The sequence below is a fragment of the Carcharodon carcharias genome, chromosome 2 (genome assembly GCF_017639515.1).
Source record: "Carcharodon carcharias isolate sCarCar2 chromosome 2, sCarCar2.pri, whole genome shotgun sequence".
Classification (NCBI taxonomy): domain Eukaryota; kingdom Metazoa; phylum Chordata; class Chondrichthyes; order Lamniformes; family Lamnidae; genus Carcharodon; species Carcharodon carcharias.
This window is the reverse complement of record NC_054468.1, coordinates 36,935,263-36,959,917: the sequence shown is the minus strand read 5'-3', so window position 1 is coordinate 36,959,917 and position 24,655 is coordinate 36,935,263. Positions and strand designations below refer to the sequence as shown.

The 24,655-nt window shown below is 41.4% G+C and overlaps 1 protein-coding gene across 2 annotated transcripts in view; it reads left to right on the top strand.

Annotated features, from left to right (window-relative positions):
• abcc5 (ATP-binding cassette, sub-family C (CFTR/MRP), member 5) overlaps positions 1-17,637 on the top strand; it is a 131,920-nt gene extending 114,283 nt beyond the window's left edge. For both annotated transcript variants that reach the window (XM_041182667.1, XM_041182666.1), the window contains 4 exons: positions 5,175-5,253; positions 7,150-7,263; positions 15,158-15,322; positions 16,643-17,637. In XM_041182667.1, coding sequence (XP_041038601.1) covers positions 5,175-5,253; positions 7,150-7,263; positions 15,158-15,322; positions 16,643-16,744 — 460 coding nt within the window. In that variant the 3' untranslated portion in view covers positions 16,745-17,637. The remainder of the gene's footprint in view (positions 1-5,174; positions 5,254-7,149; positions 7,264-15,157; positions 15,323-16,642) is intronic.
• Positions 17,638-24,655: the final 7,018 nt, after the last annotated feature.

Here is a 24,655-nt window from a genome sequence, read left to right as displayed (position 1 = left end):
GGTACCAACTCGGTCACCCTGAGACAAGCGTGCAAACCGGATCTTTTAGCCCCAACAAACCAGGGGACTGGATCCAACAGTAATACATAACATATGAACATATATACAAAAAAGGAGCAGGGGTAGGCCATCCAGCCCCTCGAGCCTGCTCCGCTATTTGCTAAGATCATGGCTGATCTGATGGTAACCTGAAATCTGCATCCCACCTTCTCTCTCTTCTCTCCTCCCCCCCCCCCCAACCCCCCCCAACAATAACCTATCACCCTCTTGCTTACCAAGAATCTGTCCACCACTACCTTAAAAATATTCAAAGACTCTACTTCCACTGCCTTTTCAGGAAGAGTGTTCCAAAGACGCACGACCCTCTGACTGAAAAAATTTCGCCTCATCTCTGTTTTAAATGGGAAATTTCGTCTCCACATCTACCCTGTCAAGACCCCTTAAGATCTTTTATGTTTCAATCAAGTCGCCTCTTACTCTTCTAAACTCCAGTGGGTAGAATCCTAGTCTATCCAACCTTTCCCCAGAAGACAACCCACCCTTTCCAGGTATTAGTCTGGTAAACTTTCTCTGAACTGCTTCCTTTCTTTACATCCTTTCTTAAATAAGGTGACCAGTACTGAGCACAGTACTCCACATGTAGTCTCATTAGTGCCCTGTACGACTGAAACATATTTTTGTATTCAGTTCCCCTCACAATAAATGATATTGTTAGACCATAAGACATAGGAGCAGAAATTAGGCCATTTGGCCCATCGAGTCTGCTCCGCCATTCAATAATGGCTGATAAGTTTCTCAACCCCATTCTCCTGCCTTCTACCCATAACCTTTGATCCCCTTACCAATCAAGAACCTATCTATCTCGGTCTTAAATACACTCAATGACCTGGCCTCTACAGCCTTCTGTGGCAATGAATTCCATAGATTCCCCACTCTCTGGCTAAAGAAGCTTCTCCTCATCTCTGTTCTAAAAGGTCTTCCCTTTACTCTGAGGCTGTGCCCTCGGGTTCTAGTCTCTCCTACTAATAGAAACATCTTCCCCACATCCACTCTATCCAGGCCTTTCAGTATTCTGAAAGTTTCAATCAGATCCCCCCTCATCCTTCTAAACTCCATCGAGTATAGACCCAGAGTCCTCAAACGTTCCTCATATGTTAAGCCTTTCATTTCTGAGATTGTTCTGGTGAACCTCCTCTGGACCCTCTCCAGGGCCAGCACATCCTTCCTGAGATAAGGGGCCTAAAATTGCTCACAATATTCTAAATGTGGTCTGACCAGAGCCTTATAAAGCTTCAGCAGCACATCCCTGCTTTTATATTCTAGTCCTCTCAAAATAAATGCCAACATTGCATTTGCCTTCCTAACTACCGACTCAACCTGCAAGTTAACCTTAAGAAAACCCTGGACTAGGACTCCCAAGTCCCTTTGCACTTCAGATTTCTGAATTCTCTCCCCATTTAGAAAATAGTCTATGCCTCTACTCTTCCCACCAAAGTGCATGACCTCACACTTCCCCACGTTGTATTCCATCTGCCACTTCTTTGCCCATTCTCCTAATATGTCCAAATCCTTCTGCAGCCTCCCCACCTCCTCAATACTACCTGTCCCTCCACCTATCTTTGTATCATCTGCAAACTTAGCCAGGATGCCCTCAGTTCCTTCATCTAGATCATTAATGTATAAAGTGAAAAGTTGTGGTCCCTACACTGATCCCTGCGGAACTTCACTGGTCACCGGCCGTCATCCTGAGAAGGACCCCCTTATCCCCACTCTCTGCCTCCTGCCACTCAACCAATCTTCTATCCATGGTAGTACCTTGCCTCTAACACCATGGGCTCTTATCTTACTGAGCAGCCTCCTGTGTGGCATATTGTTCTATTAGCTTTCCTAATTACTTGCTGTACCTGCATACTAGCCTTTTGAGATTCACGCACTAAGACACCCAGATCACTCTGCACCTCAGAGTTTTGCATTCTCTCAGCATTTAGACAACATGTTTTTCTTTTATTCTTCCTGCCAAAATGGACAGTTTCACATTTTCCCACATTTACACTCCATTTCTCAGATCTTTGCCCACTCACTTAACCTATCTATATCTTTTTGTAGCCTTTTGTCCTCTTCACAACTTACTTTCCTACCTATCTTTGTGTCATCAGCAAATTTGGCAACCATTCCTTTGGTCCCTTCACCCATATACATTTGAGGTCCCAGCACTGATCCCTGTGGCACACCACTTGTTACATCTTGACAACCTGAAAAAGACCCATTTATGCCTACTCTCTGCCTTCTGTTGGCCAGCCAACCTTCTATCCATGCCAATATGTTGCCCCCATACCATGAGCTTTTATTTTCCGCAATAACCTTTGACGTGGTACTTTATCAAATGGCTTCTGGAAATCTAAGTACAGTATATCCACCGGTTCTCCTTTATCTACATCACATGGTACTTCCTCAAAGAACTCCAATAAGTTGGTTAAACACAATTTCCCTTTCACAAAACCATGTTGACTCTGCCTGATGACCTTGAGCTTATCCAAGTGTCATGTTATTAATAGTTTCTAATATGTTTCCTATGACAGACATTAAGCTAACTGGCCTGTAGTTTCCTGCTTTCTGTCTCCCTCACTTTTTGAATAATAGAGTTACATTTGCCACCTTCCAATCTAATGGGACCTTCCCTGAATCCAGGGAGTTTTGGAAAATTAAAATCCACGCATCAACTATCTCATTAGCCACTTCTTTTAAGACCCTAGGATGAAGTCCATCAGGACCCAGGCTCCTGTCAGCCTGCAGCTCCAACAATTTACTCAGTACCATTTCTCTGGTGACTGTAATTTTCCTGACTTCCTCCCCCATGTCCATTTTCTGGTCTATAGTTGCTTTTGGGATGTTACTTGTATCTTCTATCGTGAAAACTGATGCCAAATACCTATTGAATTCACCTGCCATATGAGGGGTGATCTTATTGAAACATAACAAGATTCTGAGGAGGCTTGACAGGATAGATGTTGAGAAGATGGAGTATCTTCCTGTTCACAACAAGTTATATTTTAGTGCCTTTAACATAGTAAAGCATCCCAAGGCATTTCACTGGAGTGTTATCGATAAAATCTGACACTAAGCCACCTAAGGAGATATTAGGGCAGATGTGCACCTGTCTGACCAAGGTCATCTCACACACGCACCTTATTGACACTCAATTGAATGCAAATGTGTATCATAACTGAAATGCTCTGCTCAACACCCTTCCCCTGGCTTCCTGTCCCTGCAAACATTACTCCGCCACACACCCACCAACTGATGAAAACCCACAAGCTGGTTGAAACTATCCACGCTGCACCTCACTTTACCACTCCATGATGACCTGTTCAACCCACCCATTGCCTGCCTTGCATCTTGGCACCCCATATAGAGCGCTAGTGGGGGAATCTCGAACTAGGAGACATAGTTCCAGAAGAAGGGAACACTCAGTTAAAACTGAGATGCGAAGGAATTTCTTCTCCGAGGGTAGTGAATGTCTGGAGTTCCCCACGCCAGAGAGTTTTGGAGGCTAGATCATTGAAAGTATTTAAAGAGGAGGTAGATAGATTTTTCAAATATTGGAGAGTTGAGGGCTGTGAGGAGCTGGCATGAAAGAGGAGTTGAGGCCTGGGGCAGAGCAGCCATGATCTTAATGAATGACGGGGCCTACTGGATAGCCGCCGCCTCCTATTTCTTATGTTCTTATGCCATCTCCTTGTGTTCCATTATCAATTCCCCAGACTCACTTTCTGTAGGACCAACTCTCACTTTGTTAACTCATTTCTTTTTAAAATATTTATAAAAACTCTTACTATCTGCTTATATATTTCTGGCTAGCTGTCCTTATTATTTAGCGAATGCAAATCTCTGAAGCCAACCTCATTTGCTGAGTTTAAGATGATTAGTCCACCACCAAATCTGCAGAGGGACTCTCCTTGGTAAAGTGCAGCATTGTTTGTACCTTTCCACAAGTGGATAAGGGGTTTGTACTAAGGCCCCAGTGGAGGAGGCTGGCTGCACAGGGACCCTGGCCTGCTCTGAACCTATTTAGCAAGGACCACAGTCGCTGTGGTAGTTCAAAGCCTGCTATTGGACAGATGGGTTCTGTCATAAGAAATTTGTTAATGACTTCCCGTGTTTCCCATTCCTTGATTTAAAGGATGTCTGCTAGCAGATCTTGCTCAGGAAGGGTTCCTTATATGGGGTGCCAAGATGCAAGGCAGGCAGTGGGTGGGTTGAACAGGTCATCATGGAGTGGTAAGTGAGGTGCAGCATGGATAGTTTCAACCAGCTTGTGAGTTTTCATCAGTTGGTGGGTGTGTGGCAGAGTAATGTTTGCAGGGACAGGAAGCCAGAGGAGGGGTGTTGAGTAGAGTATTTCAGTTATGATGCACATTTGCATTCAATTGAGTGTCAACAAGGTGTGTGCATGATGACCTTTGTCAGACAGGTGCACATCTGCCCTAATATCTCCTTAGGTGGCTAGGTGTCAGATTTTGTTTGATAAAGGCACTAAAATACAAGTTGTGAACAGGAAAATCAATGTCACCATAGTACGATAATGCATAGTACAATAGTGCCATTTTCTCTGGCCGCTGCCACAACATCTTTATCCTGTGCCACTCCTATAGCTCCCCCACTTTTCTACCCTCCACAAATGTCAGAGAATGGCTGCTCGGGGATAGGGCAGGCTTGTCCAAACTTTTCGTGTGAGGTGCCCCGTTTCAATTTTTTTCCTCACTTGGGGCTGATGAGCAAACTTCAGAAAGATAAGGTTTGGTGCAACATTAGACATGAATATTAACAAAATATTGAGGTATGAAGAAAAGAAACAACTTGCTGAGCAAAAATGAAGTAATGTCAGAGCAACAAATTATAATTTTAAAAAGTGAGTAATTAATAAAGGTGACCATGAGAGTGATAGGGTCAATAATTGCTTTGTCCTAATGGCAGCTGTCATCATGTTGCTAGTTATGGGCTGTTTAATTAAACTTACTAGAAATGGTTGCTTCACCATAATGAGATAAACTAGCTCAGCAGAGATATTGGAATGAATAGGGAATCTTTCTAATTTGTACAGTTAATTGCTTCACCACAATGGTCTCAGTCAGAGTTAAACTTTCGACCGTATAATTTTCTTGTTTCCTTGTCAGGTACAATCTGGATCCTTTTCAACAGTACTCTGAGGAGCAGGTATGGGATGCACTGGAGCGAACACACATGAAAGAATGTGTAAGTACTGCTAAGCAATATGTTTGGCAATGGTTATAAACGAATTGTGTATGATCAACATCGTATAGTCTGCATAACTAAATGTATGGGTAGATAACTTGTGTTTAATGGTTAACTATTTGAGTTGATCAAAGATTTTTTTAAGTAACTGCATAGTTTTAGGTATTGATGGAGAATGAAGCTGATGTGTACTCTGTTACCATTTTGTTAGGTAAATAATGAAGTTCGGGTATTTTTTCTGAATTGGTCAAACTGTGTTGTAGTATAGGTTAGAACATTGTCCATTCAGTTGTGCGGGTAGAGTTTAAATCCAACTCTGGTTAATGTATCAATGCTTTTTTTTTGTCTTGAATGCACTTGCATTTTACTTTTTTTTAGCCATAAGGGTCATGAGAAACATTTGGTTTCTCCTGTTGGGAATGTCTAATATCAGGGATCTGTAGCAAGGGCCACTTGGCTTCTGACCTCATTGCAGCCTTGTCCAAACATGAACAAAAGAGCTGAATTGCTGAATGAGGTGATGGTGACTTGACATCAGTGCAGTATTTAACCAAGTGTGGCATCAAGGAGCCCTAGCAAAATTGAAATGAATGAGAATTGGGGGGAAAACACCCATTTGGATGGAGTTACACCCAGCACAAAGGCAGATGGTTGTTGTTTTTGAAGATCAGTCAATCTTGTGCCCAGGACATTGCTGCAGGGGTCCCTCAGAGTAGCGTCCTAGGTCCAACCATCTTCAGCTGCTTCATCATGACTTTACCTCAAACATAAAGTTAGAAGTGGGGAGATTTGCTGATGATTGCACTGTGTTTAGTACCATTCACAGCTTCCCTGATACTAAAGCAGTCTGTGTCCATATGCAACAAAACCTGGACAATATTCAGGCTTGGGCTGAAGAGTGGCAAGTAATATTTGTGTCACACAAGGGCCAGGCAATGACCACCTCCAACAAGAGAGAATCTAACCATCTCCCTTTGACATTCAATGGCATTATTATCAATGAATACCTTACCATCAACATCCTGAGGGTTACCATTGACTAGAAACTTAACTGGATCAGCCATGTAAATAATCTGGCTGCAAAAGTAGATCAGAGGCTGGGAATTCTGTGGCATGTAACTCGCCTCCTCCCCAAAACCTGTCCACAAGTGAGATGTGTGATGGAATACTCTCTATTTGCCTGGATGAGTGCAGCACCAACAACACTCAAGTTCAACACCATCCAAGACAAAGTAGTCAGCTTGATTATCACCCCATCCACCACCTTAAACATTCACTGCCTCCACTGGCAGTGCACAGAAATAGCCGTGTGCCAAGGCTCCTTCAACAGCACCTATCAAATTACGACCCCAACCACCGAGTACAACAAGGGACAAGGACACATGGAAACAACACCACCACACATACCGTGCTGACTTGGAACTATATAGCAGTTCTTTTGTTTGTAGCTGGGTTAAAATTCTGGAACACCCCCTCTTACAGCACTGTCGGTGTACCTAAAACACGTGAACTGTAGCCGTTCAAAAAGGTGGCTCACCACCACCTGTTCAAGGACAACTAGGGATGGGCAATAAATGCTGGCTTTGCCAGTGACACACATTCCAAGAATGAATTTTATATTTAAAAAAAAAAATCAAAAGAATTTTCTTTGTGGTTCAGGCAGAGTATATCGAACCTTAATTCACATCCAGAAAGTACTGCCTTTGCTGAATGCTTGGAGCATGGCTAAAATTTGAGATCTTTCTTTGATATAGCTAGTTTTGTTGGGGCTTGCAGTTGTAACAAATTCTTATGCACTGGATAGTAGAAAGCATTAAACACTTTTATTAAAAGCAGTGTGCCTTTATTATAAGGTGCCTTCAAACTGATTATTGTGGTATCTTTTCCACAATGCAGATCTCTCAACTGCCTTTAAAACTGGACTCTGAAGTGGTGGAGAATGGAGAGAATTTCTCAGTTGGAGAAAAACAGTTAATATGTGTAGCTAGAGCTCTACTACGGAGATGTAAGGTAAGAGTTGAAGGTGGGATAGATTCTTGGTAGTTGAGTTAATAAAATAATTATTCCATATACATCAGGGTATTAATTTTGAAAGGCTGCAGTCTAGTAACTGCCTTGTAAATGCTAAGTATGGATTGGAAAATTGAGCCTATATTGCTTTAGATTTGTACCTCATGATCAATATGACCCTGGAACTTGTTTTGTGTTTGGGACAGGCTTTGTGAACCAGCTGGTCTTTTCCTGTCTGTCTGTTTTTATGGCAGTGGCAACACAAGTGATGTTCTCCACTAACAGGATGCTGCTGGCAAGCCAAAAAGATGTCTGCCTATCACACAAATGAGTAAAATGGTATATGAATTTCAGTGCCAGTGTGATGCTAGGTATGTAGGCCGTACATCCCAACAACTGGTAGAGCGTATCAAACGGCGCACCCCTTTGGCTGTTTGCAACAGGCAAAGTACTGACTGTACCCAACCAGCCCATGCTTGCAAAACTCAAAATGTAGGGCGCTAACTTCTGAGCTCCCCAGTGTAGGATTTGGGTGTACCCTAAAGATGTACTGGGGAATCTCTTGCTAGTTCCCAGTTAAGATTTGCTAGGCAATTGCCCAGAAGTGCAAACTTCCTTTGGACAATTGCCCTGCACTGGGAACCATTTGAAAATGGGATTTAAATCGCAAACTTTTGAATGGTTGCACCAGGATTACACCAATAGTTACCCAGAAAAAGTTAGCAGAATTAAAACCTCTGCTCTTCTAACTTCTGGGTAACTATTGTAAGTACCCATACTGGCCCCCATGGGACTCCCCGCCGCCCCCCCACCCCAACCTGCCCCTGCACCCCTCCAATCGCCCACGTGGGTCCGACCTGACCTCCAAATCCCCCCAACCTCTGACCACCACCACCCCCCCCCCCCCCCCCCCCCACTGACATCTGACCCTCCAAAGCCCCCTGACCTGGCCTATCAATTTCACTGGACCCTGTAAACTCATCAGCTTTATGGCAGCTAGTGATGTACAAAAAGGGGCATGGCCCTCTTGAATTTGCCAGAATTGCACTTCACTGGGGCCGGCAAGGAGTCTTTCGATGCAGTCCCCCAGCAGCTCCAGTGATCAGAAACGTCAGTGTAATTTTCAAGGGCAGGTAAGTACGTATTTATTTCTTCTAATTCCTGTGGGCCATCTCCAATTCTAGTTGGAAGTTACAGCCCACGTGTGTTCCTGCAATTGGACAACTTGCTAAACAATCCTGACTGTGCTAAGAATTACAGTAGAAACCAATTTAAGATTATCAGTTGGGCTTGCAGTGTGGCTCACTTACGCATGCTAAAAGCCACATATATTCACACACAGGGCCCTGTTCTTTGCAGACAAAAGAAGCATGTCCCCGCATTTACACCTTTTTGCAACTAAACAAAAGCTTGGGGACTGCTATTTTCTGGTTCATTCCCATGGCATTACCTTGACCAATCAAGAGTCAACCTGCCTGGATTGAATTTGAAACAAAAGTATGGCTGTTCTCTGCTGTATCCTTCATGGCATTGCATCTACCAATTAGAGTGCACTTGTCAACCAATCAGCACTCTCTTATGCAGTATAAACTGATGAATGCAAGACAAAAAGCTTCGATAGTCAATTTCTGTACTACCAAACAACTATTTGTGCAACCTAGTTTTTCAAAGCTTAATTGTTCGAGTCCTTGTATCATTCTGTTAGTTTTATGCTGCACTTCCTCCAAGGCCAGCATAGCCTTTCAAAGATACAGTGCTATGATGCTCGCAGTACTCTGGATATAGTCTAACCAGGGCTTTGTATAGCTGAAGCGTAACTTTTACCCCTTTTGTATCATACTCTTCTAGATACAAAGGTTGGCATTCAGTTAGTCTTTTTGATTATTTTCTGTTCCTTGTGTTATTTTAATGATCTGTGCACCTGGATCTATGATTCTTCTTGGACTGTTTTTAGTTTTTCACCATATTGAAAGCATTCTTTTCAATCCTTAGTAGATCCAAATTGGAAGATCTCATATTTGTCTACATTAAAACCCATTTACCACAGTTTTGCCCATTCACTTCATCTATCATTATCTCTTTGTACACTGCTTACAATGCTACTATCTTTGTGTCATTGGCAAATTTGGATATGTGGCGTTCTAGCCTGTCATCTAACTTGTTAAAGAATTCTGTGAATAGTTGAGAAAGAAAGAGAGTTGCATTTATACAGTGCTTTTCACTATCACTGGATGTCTCAAAGCACTTTATAGCCAGTGAAGTACTTTTTGAAGTGCAGCCACTATTATAATGAGGAAAATGAGGTAGCCAATATGCAAACAGCAAACCTCCACAAACAGCAATGTGATAATGACCAGATAACTTGTCTTTTTGATTGAGGGATAAATAACTCTGCCGTTCATAATAATGCCATGGGATCTCTTTTACACCCAGCCAAACGGATGGATGAGGCCTCGGTTTAACATCTGATCAAAAGATGGCACCTCAGACAATGAAGTGCTTCCTCAGTGCTGAACTGGAGTGTTAGTCTTGACTTTTGTGTTCAAATTCTGGAGAGGGACTTGAACCTAGAACCTTGTTATTCAGAGGCGAGAGTGTGACCAATTGAGCCACAGCTGACAGTTAAGGCCTCCCAAAATAGATCATTAGCATATCATTATTCACATCCTAAACAAAAACAGAATTACCTGGAAAAACTCAGCAGGTCTGGCAGCATCGGCGGAGAGAAAAGAGTTGACGTTTCGAGTCCTCATGACCCTTCGACAGAACTTGCGTTCGAGTCCAAGAAAGAGTTGAAATATAAGCTGGTTTAAGGTGTGTGTGGGGGGGGCGGAGAGATAGAGAGACAAAGAGGTGGAGGGGGGGGTGGGGGTGTGTGGTTGTAGGGACAAACAAGCAGTGATAGAAGCAGATCATCAAAAGATGTCAACGACAATAGTACAATAGAACACATAGGTGTTAAAATTAAAGTTGGTGACGTTATCTAAACGAATGTGCTAATTAAGAATGGATGGTAGGGCACTCAAGGTATAGCTCTAGTGGGTTTTTTTTTATATATATATAATGGAAATAGGTGGGAAAAGGAAAATCTTTATAATTTATTGGAAAAAAAAAGGGGAAGGGGGAAACAGAAAGGGGGTGGGGATGGGGTAGGGAGCTTACGACCTAAAGTTGTTGAATTCAATATTCAGTCCAGAAGGCTGTAAAGTCCCTAGGCGGAAGATGAGGTGTTGTTCCTCCAGTTTGCGTTGGGCTTCGCTGGAACAATGCAGCAAGCCAAGGACAGACATGTGGGCAAGAGAGCAGGGTGGAGTGTTGAAATGGCAAGCGACAGGGAGGTTTGGGTCATTCTTGCGGACAGACCACAGGTGTTCTGCAAAGCGGTCGCCCAGTTTGGTCACATCCTGTCAATTAAAGTACCTCTCCATAGACGATATAAGCTTTTCTTCCCCTTCTATTTTTTCTTCTCTCATCTTTTTTCTCTTTTTCTTGCTCTTTGCTACTGTCTGGGAGAGTATGAAGGCTTACCTAAGTGGACACCATGCTCATAAAATGTACCACGTAATCCAAGTATAAGCTTTTCTGTTTGTTTGGTGGAAAGATGATCAAATTCAGTCTGTAGAGCCAGACACTGTTTGTATAACACTGGGGTAGATGCAAAAGCATACTGTTGGTCCTCTAAGAGAATTTGGTCAATCATTTGGGACAATTTTGAAGGATTGCATTTGTTAAGTTGAGCAGTATATGACATTACTTGTCCACTTAGGTAAGCCTTCATACTCTCCCAGACAGATGAAAGCAAGATGAAATAATCTTAAGAGTTATCCAAATTTTGATCCAAGCTGCGATAAATGTTATACTGCCCCAGCCCCTCTAATTCATATGTACTGGTCAGTCCTAAATTGGCTTTGTTTTGGACAAAGATTTTTAGATCATTCTCACATATTTTCAGTAGCAACATTGAACCCTCTCCTATTACAGCACTCTTTGGAGTGGAACCAAATGGCATCCCTCTTACAAAAATTCAGACTGATGCCTTTTCAACATTATTGGCTAGACATATTGTTCTAGTAAATTGGAAACAGTCTGCACTGACGCCTTTTACTAATTAGATACATGATCTTATGCAGAATCTTAAACTTGAGAAAATAAAGTACACTATAAGAGATTCCCACTGATGGATTTTATGTAGCTTGGCAACCTTAGATTACTTTGGGGGACTACAGCTCACTACTTTCATATAACTGACCCTAATTAGGTTGTATGTATTATATCAAGTGAAACTATATCTGACCTATGATTGCTGATTTTCTTATTATTTATATTTGGGGGCTGGGGAGGGTTTTTTCTCTTTTTTAGGAGGAAGAAGAAGAAGGAAAAAAAAAATTATCCCCACTCTCGTCTCCTACTCAACCAGTTTTCTAATCAGGTCAATAGTTTGCCTTCAATTCTGTGAGCTTCAGCTTTAGCTAACAATCTCTTCTGAGGCACTTTATCAAATCCATTCTAGAAGTCCATGTAAATAACATCCATAGACATTCCCATATTCACTATTCAAAAGAAAATTTCAAGCATGACATACCTTTAATAAATCCACGCTTGCTTTCTCTGACCAGCTGAAAGCTTTCAAGGTGATCAGTTACTCTGTTCTTAATTACAGATTAGCAATTTCACAGCAACAGATGTTAGGCTAACTGCTCTATAATTCCATGGCTTCTCTGTCACCTTCTTATGTTCTAAATAGAGCTGCCTATTTGGAAGAACATCTTATTGCTGTGTGTATAGTAATAAGGAAGCTTGGCCTAAATAGCCAAGTGGTTATGGTACTGGGTTTGTAACCCCAAGATCAAGAATTCAAATCTCACAATGGCAAACCATGAAACAATGTAACTTCATCTGAAACAGATGGAAACGGGTTTGTACTCGAAAGAGTTACAGGATGATGGTACCTTTTGCGCTTGGCCTAAACGGCCAAGTGGTTATGGTACTGGGTTTGTAACCCCAAGATCAAGAGTTCAAATCTCACAATGGCAAACTATGAAACAATATAATTTCATCTGAATAGGAACAGATGGAAATATGTTTGTACTTGAAGGAGTTACAAACAGAAAAAAATGCTGGAAAAACTCAGCAGGTCTGACAGCATCTGTAGAGAGAGAATCAAGAGTTCATATCTCACAATGGCAAACTATGAAACAATGTAACTTCATCTGAAACAGATGGAAACGTGTTTGTACTCGAAAGAGTTATAGTAATAAGGAGCAACTTAGCCAGGTGTCATGTGGCCTGAGGAACACAGTAGTACTTGGGTGTCAACCCAAATTGCTTTCCAAGATGGACATTAATATTGTCTACCACAGTAAACTGATACCCACTCCAATCTGATTCTCCTAGTTTGTAACCAACCTTTATGTTAGAGATGTATAAAAACTCTTTTCTGGACTTCTTTGTTTTTACGATCAAGACTTGGCTTTACCCAGTAGAAGGAGTGAGGGAGCATGAAGAATTAAAGGGAAGGTTTGTGGAGGGCAGGAGAGATTAAATGACAAAAGATTTTATAATGCAGAAGCCAAGGATCAGCTGCATCTGACACATCCTACCTTTCCACAAGCCCACTGGATCAAACACTTCCTCTAAAGATTCCCGTTGCCCTAACTCGGAACTTGCATCTTGCTCTAGTTTCTGCTCTATCTCCCCTCATGCTCATCTTATCCTGAGACCCACCTCCTGCCCCCTTGATCCTATTCTCAATAAATTGCTGACTACTGAAATTCCACTTCTGGTCCCTATGTTAGCCGATTTAATTAACTGTTCTCCCTCTTCAGGTGTTGTTTTTCTCTCTCTGTGTCTCTCTCTCTCTCTCTCAGATCTGCCATTATTACTCCTCTCAAAAAAAACCCTTGACCCCATCACCTTTGCAAACTATCACCCCATCTCCAACCTCCTTATCCTCTCCACAGTCCTTGAATGTTGTCATTTCCCAAATCTATGCCCATCTTTCCTGGAACACTGTTTGAATTCCTCCAGGATTCAGGATTCCACCCCTACTGCAGTATTGAAATAGCTCTCATCAAAATCACAAATGGCATCCTTTGTGACTGTGACATAGATAAATTATTTCTCCTCATCCTAACAACCTGTCTGCAGCCTTTGACATGGTTGACCTATACCATCCTTCCAACACAAATTCAGTCAATAAGCTGGGCAGGACTGCTCTATCTCAAACACAAAAGCAAAATACTGTAGGAGCTGGACATCTGAAATAAAAATAAATGCTGGAAATACTCAGGTCATGTAGCATCTGTAGAGAGAAACAGAGTTAGAGTTTCAGGTCAATGACCTTTCATCAGAACTGAAGAAAGTTAAAAATGTAGGAGTTTTTAAGCCATTAGAAAGTGGGGGAAGGGGCAGGAAGAACAAAATGTAAGGTCTAGGATAGGGTGGAGGGCAAGAATAATTATATGATGAGAGATTTCATGATGGAAAAGCCAAAGAGAGTGGTAATGTGTATAGCAAAAGAAAAACAAAGGTGTCCATGGAGGCATTAATGGCTATATAGCAGCCATTTGAATACAACAACAAGGGATAAAGAAAGAAACAAGCCAGCAAAAAAACCCAAAACAATATGGGGGCATAGATTATGATTTAGTTGCTGAACTCAGTATTGAGTCCAGGGACTGCTCTCACCTGGTTCCATTCTTATCTATCTAATCGCAGCCAGTGTCTTCTCTTCCCACCCCTGCACTGTTACCTCTGGTGTCTCCAAGGACCTATCCTTGCCCCTGCTCTCTTATTTCTCCTTAGCATGCTATCCCTTGGTGCCATCATTGGAAAGCACAGCATTAGTTTTAAACAAAACCTACCAAGTCTCCTTTGAGAGCACCTCTACCACCTAGAATGACAAGGGTGCACCACGATCTGCAAGTTTCACTTCAAGCCACAGACCCTACTGACTTGAAACCATATTGCCATTCCTTCGCTATTACTGGGTCAAAATCCTGTAATTCCTTCCCTAACAGCACTACCTGCGCCACATGGACTGCAGCAGTTTAAGAAGGTGGCTAATCACACCTTTTCAAGGGCATTTAAGGATGGGCAACAAATGCTGGCCTAGCCACTGATACCTACATCCTGTGAAAGAATAAAAAGTATGCTGATAACACCTAGTTCTCGCACCACCACCTTTCTCGATTCCTCCACCATTGCTTAATTATCAGATGCTTATTCAGTACTGGATAAGCAGAAATTTCCTCCAGTTGAATATTGGGAAGATTGAAGCCATTGTTTTTGGTCCCTTCCACAAACTCCATTCCATCTCTCTCCCTGGCAAAAGTCTGAGACTAAACCAGACTGCTCACAACCTCTGTGTTATGTTTGAATCCAGGGTGAGCTTCCAACCATGGATTTGCGTTATTAGTAAGACTGTCTACTTTGACCTCTTTAACATTGCCTGACTTCGCCCATCTTGGCTCATTTGCTGATGAAATGCTTGTTCGAACCTTTGCTACCTACAGACTTAACAATTCCAATGCACTCCTGACTGGTCCTCCACATTCTACCCTCAGTAAACTTGAGGTCATCCAAAACTTTGCTTCCCATGACTTAACTTGCACTGAAGTCCTGTTCACCTATCACCCCATACTCACTGACTTACTTTCACTCCTAATCAAGCAACATATGATTTGAAAATTCTCATCCTAGTTTAAAAAGCCTCCATGGCCTTGCCCCTCCTGCAGCCCAACCTTCCAAGATATTTGCACTCATCTAATTCTGGATTCTTGAACAATCCTGATTTTAATCTTTTACAAGATAACTGCTCCACCAGATGAGTAACTGTTTTAAACCTTTTCTTTAGTCTATACATTATGTAAAATTTTGTTTCTGAATGTTACAGATTCTTGTGTTAGATGAAGCTACTGCTGCCATGGATACAGAGACTGATTCTCTGGTGCAAGAGACGATCCGGGAATCATTTGCTGAGTGTACAATGTTGACCATTGCACATCGTTTGAATACGGTACTCAGCTGTGATCGCATCATGGTGCTAAGTCAGGGCCAGGTAACAAAAATTTCCAGGTTTTTATTGGGAAAGAATCCAGTCAGGAAAAAGGAGTAGTTCTTTTCAATTTTACATGCTTAACAGAATATTTAATGGAAAAAGTAGATCCAATTGAGCTGATCAGTATTTAACAAGCTCTTAACAAACGGTCCTCAATATTTCATTTAATTGCCATGGATACTATAAATAAATATAAATAAATCATGGATGTTAACAGAATTTTTACCTTGCTGAGGTTAAGTGGTCTAAAACTACTGGTGAAAGAAACTTTTCTACAATTAGTGTGCACCTTCTAGTGCAGGTTTGTCCACTGTACTCGCCACACATGATAGATCAGTCACAGACGTGGTGAATTGTTGCTGTTCCTTTTTAGGGAGACACAATACTGAATTGTGTTAAAGTTGCAGCAGTGGGTATAAGTACAGTTGTCACGTTGACTACTATATGTTCTCTGTTTTGGATTGAGCCAGGAAGAATCAACCATGTTGCTGTTTGACAGGAGTCTCACATGGTCACACGTGACTGTTTATCAGAATATCGTTAGTCAAGTTTCTTGTGACCTGGAAGCTGAAAAGCCATTTGCTCAATGAAACAAGAGAAACAGTCCACTGCATGTTACTTTCTTTGTCCCCATTCTCTCTTGACAATCCAGTTTGATCTATGGGAACGCACTATGAAGTGCTTTGAAAGCAGAGCGGACCTTGGGAAGGACATTGGTCCGATTACTCTCAGAATTTCCTTGTGGGTATCTAATGACATAGAGGGTGCTAACTGAAGAAGTTGATTTTGTTTAGCTCGTAGCTGGTGGTTTTGACGCAAAAAGAGATTTACAGGAGGTTGTCCATTAGTCTATTAAACATCTGGATGCTGTGTCTGGAAATGGCAGGCAAGCAAGGCAAGAGTCAGAGCACAGAAGCCAATACGTAGAGATTTGTCAAGTCTCCTAATATATGAATTCTGAAGAAATAGAAATAGTTTACTCTTGAAGATTTTTTTTAAACAAACTGGAGCACACTGTCAGAAACAGAAGTTAACAGATTGTCACAACCCTTTGAAAATATATACAGGAGGCTTGCTTTACGGAACAATTGGATTGCAAAACCCTTCTGAAACTTCTCCTGGTTCTGGTATTGAGTATATTGGCCTTGATTGTTGATGGCTGAAAACCTCAAACCCATTTTGTTAATATTGCATATATTTTGCATCATATGGCAAATGTGTATGGTAACCTGACCAACACAAGTTTGGCGAGTATTGAAATCCTATTGGACAAGACTGCTGTATAGCTCAGTAAAGCAATATATTTGTATCCTCTTTCAGGTTATGGAATTTGATGAGCCATCTGTTCTTCTAGCCAATGAAAACTCAAGATTTTGTGCAATGTTCGCCGCTGCTGAAAATAAAGTCACTGTAAAGGGCTAACACAGCCTACAAGATTTTCTTCAGAATTAAGCTACTCGCTGCTTAGGTAGTCAACATTTCTCCATCCAGGGACAAGACATCCTCAGTTGTTTTACAACAGCTTACACCATTCATGTGTCTACAGAGTAGTTCGAGATACTCTGTAAACTTTGTTTTCCATATTTTCTTATGCATTTCATAATTAAAAGCTGAGCTAATTCTATTAACTTCAAATGCACTCCAGGTTCAGGGAGCCTTAGATGTTGATAGTTTCAAATGCCTATAGTTAACCTTCTCACATATTACAGATTTATAAATCTATTCATAGAATATTTGCAGTGCGTACATGCTGTACTTTATTTTGTATTCTATTTTTGCACTGTTATATTGTGCTTTCTTTTATATTCTACTCCTGTACAGTTTTGCACTGTATCAGAGTTTGCTAATTAACTGTGAGACAGTTGTCAATGTCAAGTTATATTTATATAGAATAAAGAGTACACCAATTCATTAAAAAAAAATAATAAGCTTCACTGTTTAATCCAGACAGCAGTAAGTGTTGTTATGGTAACAGTACCAAATAGACTTATTTTAATCATTCTGATTCTAGTGCGACTAAATTATTTGAGGTTTTTTGTTACTAGGAAGAATATACCTCAGGTTGAATTTATTTTACCGTATGATTTGTACTGTTGACATTTATTGTCCATGTGCACTGTCAGTATAAGCTATTTCCTGAAGGCCACGTGAAAGTGGTTCTTGTTGTTACCATAGATAGCTTGCTTTACCAGTCCAGGCAATGTTGCACGTATTTGTCATCTTGTAGAGCTTAGAGCCTTAGCATGATTTTGCATACTAAGCAAACCTGCCTTGTTAAATCTTTAAATATAAATAAACTATTTTACATTAATACATTTAACTTATCCTAGTTTTCGTATCTTAGTAAATACTGGCAATAAGCTCTGAATACTTGTATTGACAGCAGATGATAAAACCGAAAAATACATGGCAAGACATGAAGTGTTTTATAAAACCACGTCTTGAAAGGTTTACACCTAGGTCTAGGGGCAGAATTGTTTGGATGGCTCCACCTGAACAGTCAGCAGGAAACGTATCCTTGCCAATACTGTCTGCCTTCTAGAAGGAGCATTAATTGGCTGGTGACAAAACTTGCACCCCTTACTCAGGAGAAACTCGCACCACAGGGAACTGCTGATCAACCTGATTGGCCAGCACCTCTGTGGCGCCAGTAGCAGCAGTAGCCACCTTTTAAAGTCCCAGGGCAGAATTCTACAGCAGCGGGATTTTATGTTCCTGCTGAAGTCAATGGGGTTTATAATGGGTCGCCGCATTTTACAGCCAAACGGGGCCATAAAATTCTGCCCCCAGAGTCCTGGATCGGGTATGTGTAGGTGGCCTCATGGTAGGATGGGGAGGTGAGGCCCTGAGAGAGGGCTGGGTGTCTTGATAGAGAGGCTGGGCTGGAGGGAAACAGCGCTGCAAACCCACCGATGGGGGACCGTAAGATTGTGACCAGGTGAATTACTGGAATGGTTGTTCTTTCTCATCTATTAGCAGCACAAGTTTTTTGCTGCACAACAAGAAGATTTTTAGCAACCTATTTTGTTATTGATTTAGCATCCTTTTAGTGACCCACCCAAAAGATCTCCTGAACTTTTGGAAGTCTATGCAGAATAGAAAAAATCTTGCACAAATCATTATTGATTTCTGTATTTTATAAATGTTATTTCCCCAAACTCCAAAGCAGTGATTGTTTAAAATACAGAAAGGCTGCTAAGTAAACAGGAAAGGTTACACTGAGGCAGGTAGAACTGTCTTACTTCAGTATTTCTATGCAGTCCTGAATTTAAATTTCTAAACTGATTCTGAGCACCCTTTTCTTGAAAGAAACATTTGATTGTTGTAATATGCAGTGTCTTTCATGCTCTGAAGATGTCCTAAAGGGGTCCTCAGTTTTTTCTCTAATCCTTCACCTTTGGAAGTATAACAGTGTCAAGTATGCAAGATAAATTCCATGAATCTGTCAGCTGAAGACTTTGTATGGGCTGGGAACAAGACAAACAATCCCATCTAAGGGAAAGTTTATCCACATGAATGAACCCCTCCATCAAAGACAATCAATGTAATTTTTTTTATAAATGGCCCTATTTGGCTATTGAATACATTTCTTGTGTTATGCTGGTCATGCACTTTGCATGTTGTGTACGTCTTGCACAAACTTGAAGATGTTTTTGGATAATAAATACAAAGTAGACCATGGAACAATTTAAGATCTTCACAGATTGTCTCAATTTTTATTTAGCCACTCAACATTTTGGATGCCATTCAATGCAGGAACTTTCCATTTCTGTACTACATTGGTATAAATCATTTGCATTTAAGAGTTGAAAGAAAAATGTTGGATTATACTGCAATGTAGCCTTTAACATTACATAAATACAATTCAACACCCACATAGAAAATGTATGCGCTATTTGTTTCTCAGCACTCTTGTCAGTTGAATGTCCTAATTTGTTTCAATGGTCTTATTTCATCAACTTGCTGCCTCATCCTTTCAAAAATTCTGTTGTTTCCTAGAAAAAAAGATAATGGAGTTGGGCAGACCATGTTTGTATGATTTTTGGTATATTAAATTTTTATCAGACCGTGGCCATGAAATAGAGTTCCATAACACCACTGGCACTAAATAAGCCCCAAGCTGCAAAATGTTGACCAGGATGCTATCAGCGGATTAGGGTGTGGCCTGCACAACACACCCTGACTGACAGGGCACTTGCGTGGACAGGCTGTGCATGTGCCAAAAGCATAGAGTCGGAGGACTGAGACTCCAAATGACCTCTAATGTTGATTTGCCACATGTTTTGCAAATTCGTACTGCACAAGTCAAGTTAACACCCTCGCCTATTTACACGCAGCTGAATGCACAAGTGACTAACCCTGTCAATTTGGTTATTTAAAGCATGCCATCCAACTTGCAGGTGAAGTGCCTTTGACTCTCATTTGCTCTTGCAAAGTGTGTAGAGGTACTGTGGTGTGCTTTTGAAGGAGTTATTGTGACTTGGTGGATTTTGAAAGCAGTGTTGTGGCATTCTGTCAGGGAGATGAGTTGTAAGATAAAAGCAAAATACTGCGGATGCTGGAAATCTGAAGCAAAATCAGAAAAATGCTAGAAAAACTCAGCAGATCTAACAGCATCTGTGGGGAGAAAAAAAAGTTAATGTTTTGAGTCTTTGTGGCTTCTTCAGAGCTCTAAAGAAGTCATAAGGACTCAAAATGTTAACTTTTTTGTTCCCTCCACAGACATTGTTAGACGTGCTGAGTTTTTCCAGCATTTTCTGTTTTTGAGTGAGTTGTAAGGTTTGTCAACAGAAGCCTGGTAACATAATGGTGGCTATAGTTATAGTCCCACTTGATTTGCAACACAATAGGTACATGGAGTACATGCTACAGAGAGAGCAAGCTGTGCACAGAATGCGGAGGAGGGCAGCTCTCAACAGCAGGGTTTGCCCACCAAGGATTTTCAGGGAGCACTCCTACCTCCGCCTTAGCCAAGAACAATGTTTGAGACACTTATGATTGGTAGTTATTGAACTGCACCACCTTCATCAAGACCTACAGGTTAAGGCTGATGCTGCTAGCTGCCATCAACGTCACAGCAGTTCCCTCCAGGTGGCAGCATGTGCCATAGCCAAAATTTCCTAGTTTTCCAACTATCACTGCGTCAGGGAGGTGACTGGGGCTATAAGTCAGGAGAAAGGACATCATAGTCTCTTACAAGGATGAAGCAGAAAGTGGGTTTGTGGCTTTGGCAAAGTAGCGATTCCCAACCACCACCAGCACCTGCCCCCCCCCCCCCCCACCGGTCCCCACACACACACACACACACACACACACACAAGCAGTGTAATGTACAAGAACTGCAAGGTCTATCTAACTATTAACATGCAGTTGATGTGTGACGATACGCACAACATCATGTTGGTGAATGCCCATGATCCTGGCTACAGCCACAGTGCCTTCATCCCAAGACAGTCAGACGCTTTTCCTCTGCCAATCTTTGGTTTAACACGATGAACGAGAGGTTGGCTGACTAGATATCTGGCCATGACCACCCTCTGGCACCTAAACACCTATAATAAGAACTGTGCAGCCAAAAGGAACATTGTGGAGCAGATCATTGATGTCCTGAAAGTGTGGTTCCACCACCTAGAAAGTCTGTGGAAAGCCCTCCCATCCTCACCAGAGCAGCTGTTTAGGTTTGTGGTGGTCTGCTGTGCTCTCCACAGTTCTTTCTGCCAGGCATTTAGAGGCCATCCTGGGGGTGAGAAGGAGGAGGCATCCAGGAACCTTTCACCCCAAGCAGGTTCTCCTTAAGCGGCTACTGAGACTCTAGCTCCCCTAAGGTGACATCCCATCATCACCATTGCTACACAATTTCCATCTTTCAATCTGCTATGTACCAATAGGGCAAAGTTCGAAAATAAAAGTTAGCAACAAATAACCTATATAACATTATACAAAAACACACCCAATGATACATAAAAACTGAACTATTCACCCTTGTTTGTGTATCCCATTAGTGCTTGTCTTGCAGGTTCCTTTGGCTTACTGTTCCCAAGCAGAGATATCTCCGTGGCTGCAGCATGGCTGGTGGAAGACAGCTGACTGTCACTAGGGGAGACTACAGATGGTCCCGCATTGATTTGGACTGCACCACCTCAGCATGGATGGCCATAGTATGAGCTGGCTGAGAAGCAACAGCAAGGGCACAGGTGGTAGTTCTTGAGTGTCTGAAAGCAGAAGTATGTTGGTCTGAGGGAAGAGAGGTGGGATGGAAAGCAGGATGTCCATGATCACATCATCTGCAGCTTTTGCTTCATGACATATAGCAGGATAAGGGTGAAGTGGGATTTGAGAAGGGGCATAAGCCAAGAACATACTATCATTCTGTTTGTTTTTGGCAGGTGTTGGATGCAATGGGTTCTGTCAGTGCCATTCCCATGTGGAGTACTGTCTCCTCCATGAGGCTCAGATAATGCCCTCTCCGGTTCTACCCTGCTTCCTGTTCTGGGCCACCTTGTCCTGCAAGAGGAGAAAAAAATGCACTTATATAGTGCCTTTCACAACCATAGGTCACCCCAAAGAGCTTTAAAGTTGATTAATTAGTTTTGAATTGTGCCAACATATGCACAGCAAACTCTCTCAAACAGCAACATGATAATGACTGGATAATCTGTTCTCTCATGTCAAAATGAACATACAAATTAGGAGCAGGAATAGACCACTTGGCTCCTCAAGCCTGCTCTACCATTCAATAAGATCATGGCTGATCTGATTGTAACCTCAACTCCATGTTCCTGCCACCCCTGATAACCTATCACCGCCTTACTTATCAAGAATCTATCTACCTCTGCTTCCACTGCCTTTTGAGGAAGAGTTCCAAAGACTCATAACCCTCTCAGAAAAAGATTCTCATCTCTGTTTTAAATGGACGATCCCTTATTTTTAAACATTGACGTCTAGTTCTAGATTTTCGCACAAGAGGAAGCATCCTTTCCACATCCACCCTTTCAAGACCCCTCAGGATCTAATAAATTTCAATCAAGTCACCTCTTACTCTTCTAAACTTAAGACAACCCGCCCATTCAAGGTATTAGTTTAATAAACCTTCTCTGGACTGCTTCCCAGCATTTGCATCCTTCCTTAAATAAGGAGACCAGTGGTGTACATAGTACTCCAGATGTGGTCTCACCAATGCCCTGTACAACTGAAGCATAATCTCCCTACTTTTATATTCAATTCTCCTTGCAATAAACAATAACATTCTATTAGCTTTCCCTAATTTCTTGCTGCATCTACATACTAATCTTCTGTGATTCACGTACACAGACACCCAGATCCCTCTGCATTTCAGAGTTCTGCAATCTCTCACCATTTAGATAATATGCTTCTTTTTGTATTCTTCCTGCCAAAATAGACATTTTCCCACATTTTACTCCATTTGCCAGATCTTTGCCCACTCACTTAATCCATCTAAAGCCCTTTGTAGCCTCCTTATGTCCTCTTTGCAACTTACTTTCCTACCTACCTTTGTGTCATAAGCAAATTTGCCCCTTCGTTCAAACCATTTTTATAAAAGTTGAGGCCTCAGCACTGATCTCTGTGGCACAGGGATCAGTTACATCTTGCCAACCAGAAAACGACCCATTTATGCCTAATTTCTGTTTCCTGTCAGCTAGCCAATTTTCTGTCCATACCAATATGTTGCCCCCTACACCATGAGCTTTTATTTTCCACAATGATGCAGTACCTTATCAAATGCCTTCTGGAAATCTAAGTACGGTACATCCACCAGTTTCCCTTTATCCACAGCGCATGTTACTTCTTCAAAGAACTCCAATAAATTGGTTAAACATGATTTCCCACTCACAAAACCACGTTGACTCTGTCTGATTGTCTTGAATTTTTCTAACTGCCATGCTGTAACATCTCTAATAGCTTCTAACATTTTTCCCATGACATATGTTAAGCTAACTGGCCTGTAGTTTCCTGCTTTCTGTCTCCCTCCCTTTTTGAATAATTTCACTATTTTCCAATCTAATGGAATCTTACCCGAATCTAGAGAATTTTTGGAAAATTAAAACCAACGTATTAACTATCTCACTAGCCACTTTTAATACACTAGGATGAAATCAATTAGGACCCGGGACTTGTCAGCCCACAGCTCCAACAATTTGCTCAGTACCACTTTCCTGGTGATTATAATTTTCTCGAGTTCCTCCCTCCATTTCATTTCCTGATTTACAACTATTTCAGGGATGTTACTTACATTATCTATAGTGAAGACTGATGCAAAATACCTGTTCAATTCATCTGCCATCTCCTTATTTTCCATTATTAATTGCCCAGGCTCACTTTCTATAGGACCAATGCTTACTTTGTTAACTATTTTTTAAAATATCTATTGAAACTCTTACTATTTTATATTATATTTCTGGCTAGTTTTCTCTTGTGCTCTAAATTTTCCATCCTTATTAAACTTTTAGTCATTCTTTGCTTTTTAAAAATTTTTTATACAATCTTCTGACCTGCCACCCATCTTTGCACAATTATATGCTTTTTCTTTAAGTTTGACACTATTGTTAACTTTGTTAAGTAACCACGGATGGTGGGTTTCTCGTTGGAATGTATCTATTCTGAAATATCCCCTTAAATGTCTAGCCACTGCATCTCTAATGACTTTTCCCTTAACCTAATTTGCCAGCTCACTTTGCTAGCTCTACTTTCATGCCCTCATAATTGCCCTTATTTAGGTTTAAAATAATAGTCTTAGACCCACTCTGCTCACCCTCAAACTGAATGTAAAATTCAATCATATTATGGTCACTGCTACCGAGGGGTGCCTTCACCATCAAGTCATTAATTAATCCTGCTTCATTGCACAATGCCAGGTCTAGTATAGTCTGATCTTGGGTTGGCACCAGAATGTGGTGTTCTAAGAAACTATCCTGAATTCCTCATCTAGGCTACCTTTACCCATCTAATTTTTCCAGTCTATATGTAAATTAAACTCCCCCATGATTATCGCCGTAACTTTCTGACAAGCTCTCAATGTTTCTTTCTTTATATCTTGTCCTACCATGTGGTTACTGTTAGGGGGCTTGTACACCACTCCCACAAGTGAATTCTTGCCTTAATCAGTTTTCATCTCTACCCAAATCACTTTGTCATCCTGATTTCCTGAACTGACATCATCCCTCCTATTGTGTTAATACCATCACTAATTAAAAGAGCCAGCCCTCCACCTTTTCCTAGCTTCCTGTCCTTCCTAATTTTCATGTACCCTTCAATATTCAGGTCCCAATCTATGTCATCCTGCAGCCATGTCTCTGTACTGGCTATCAGATCATA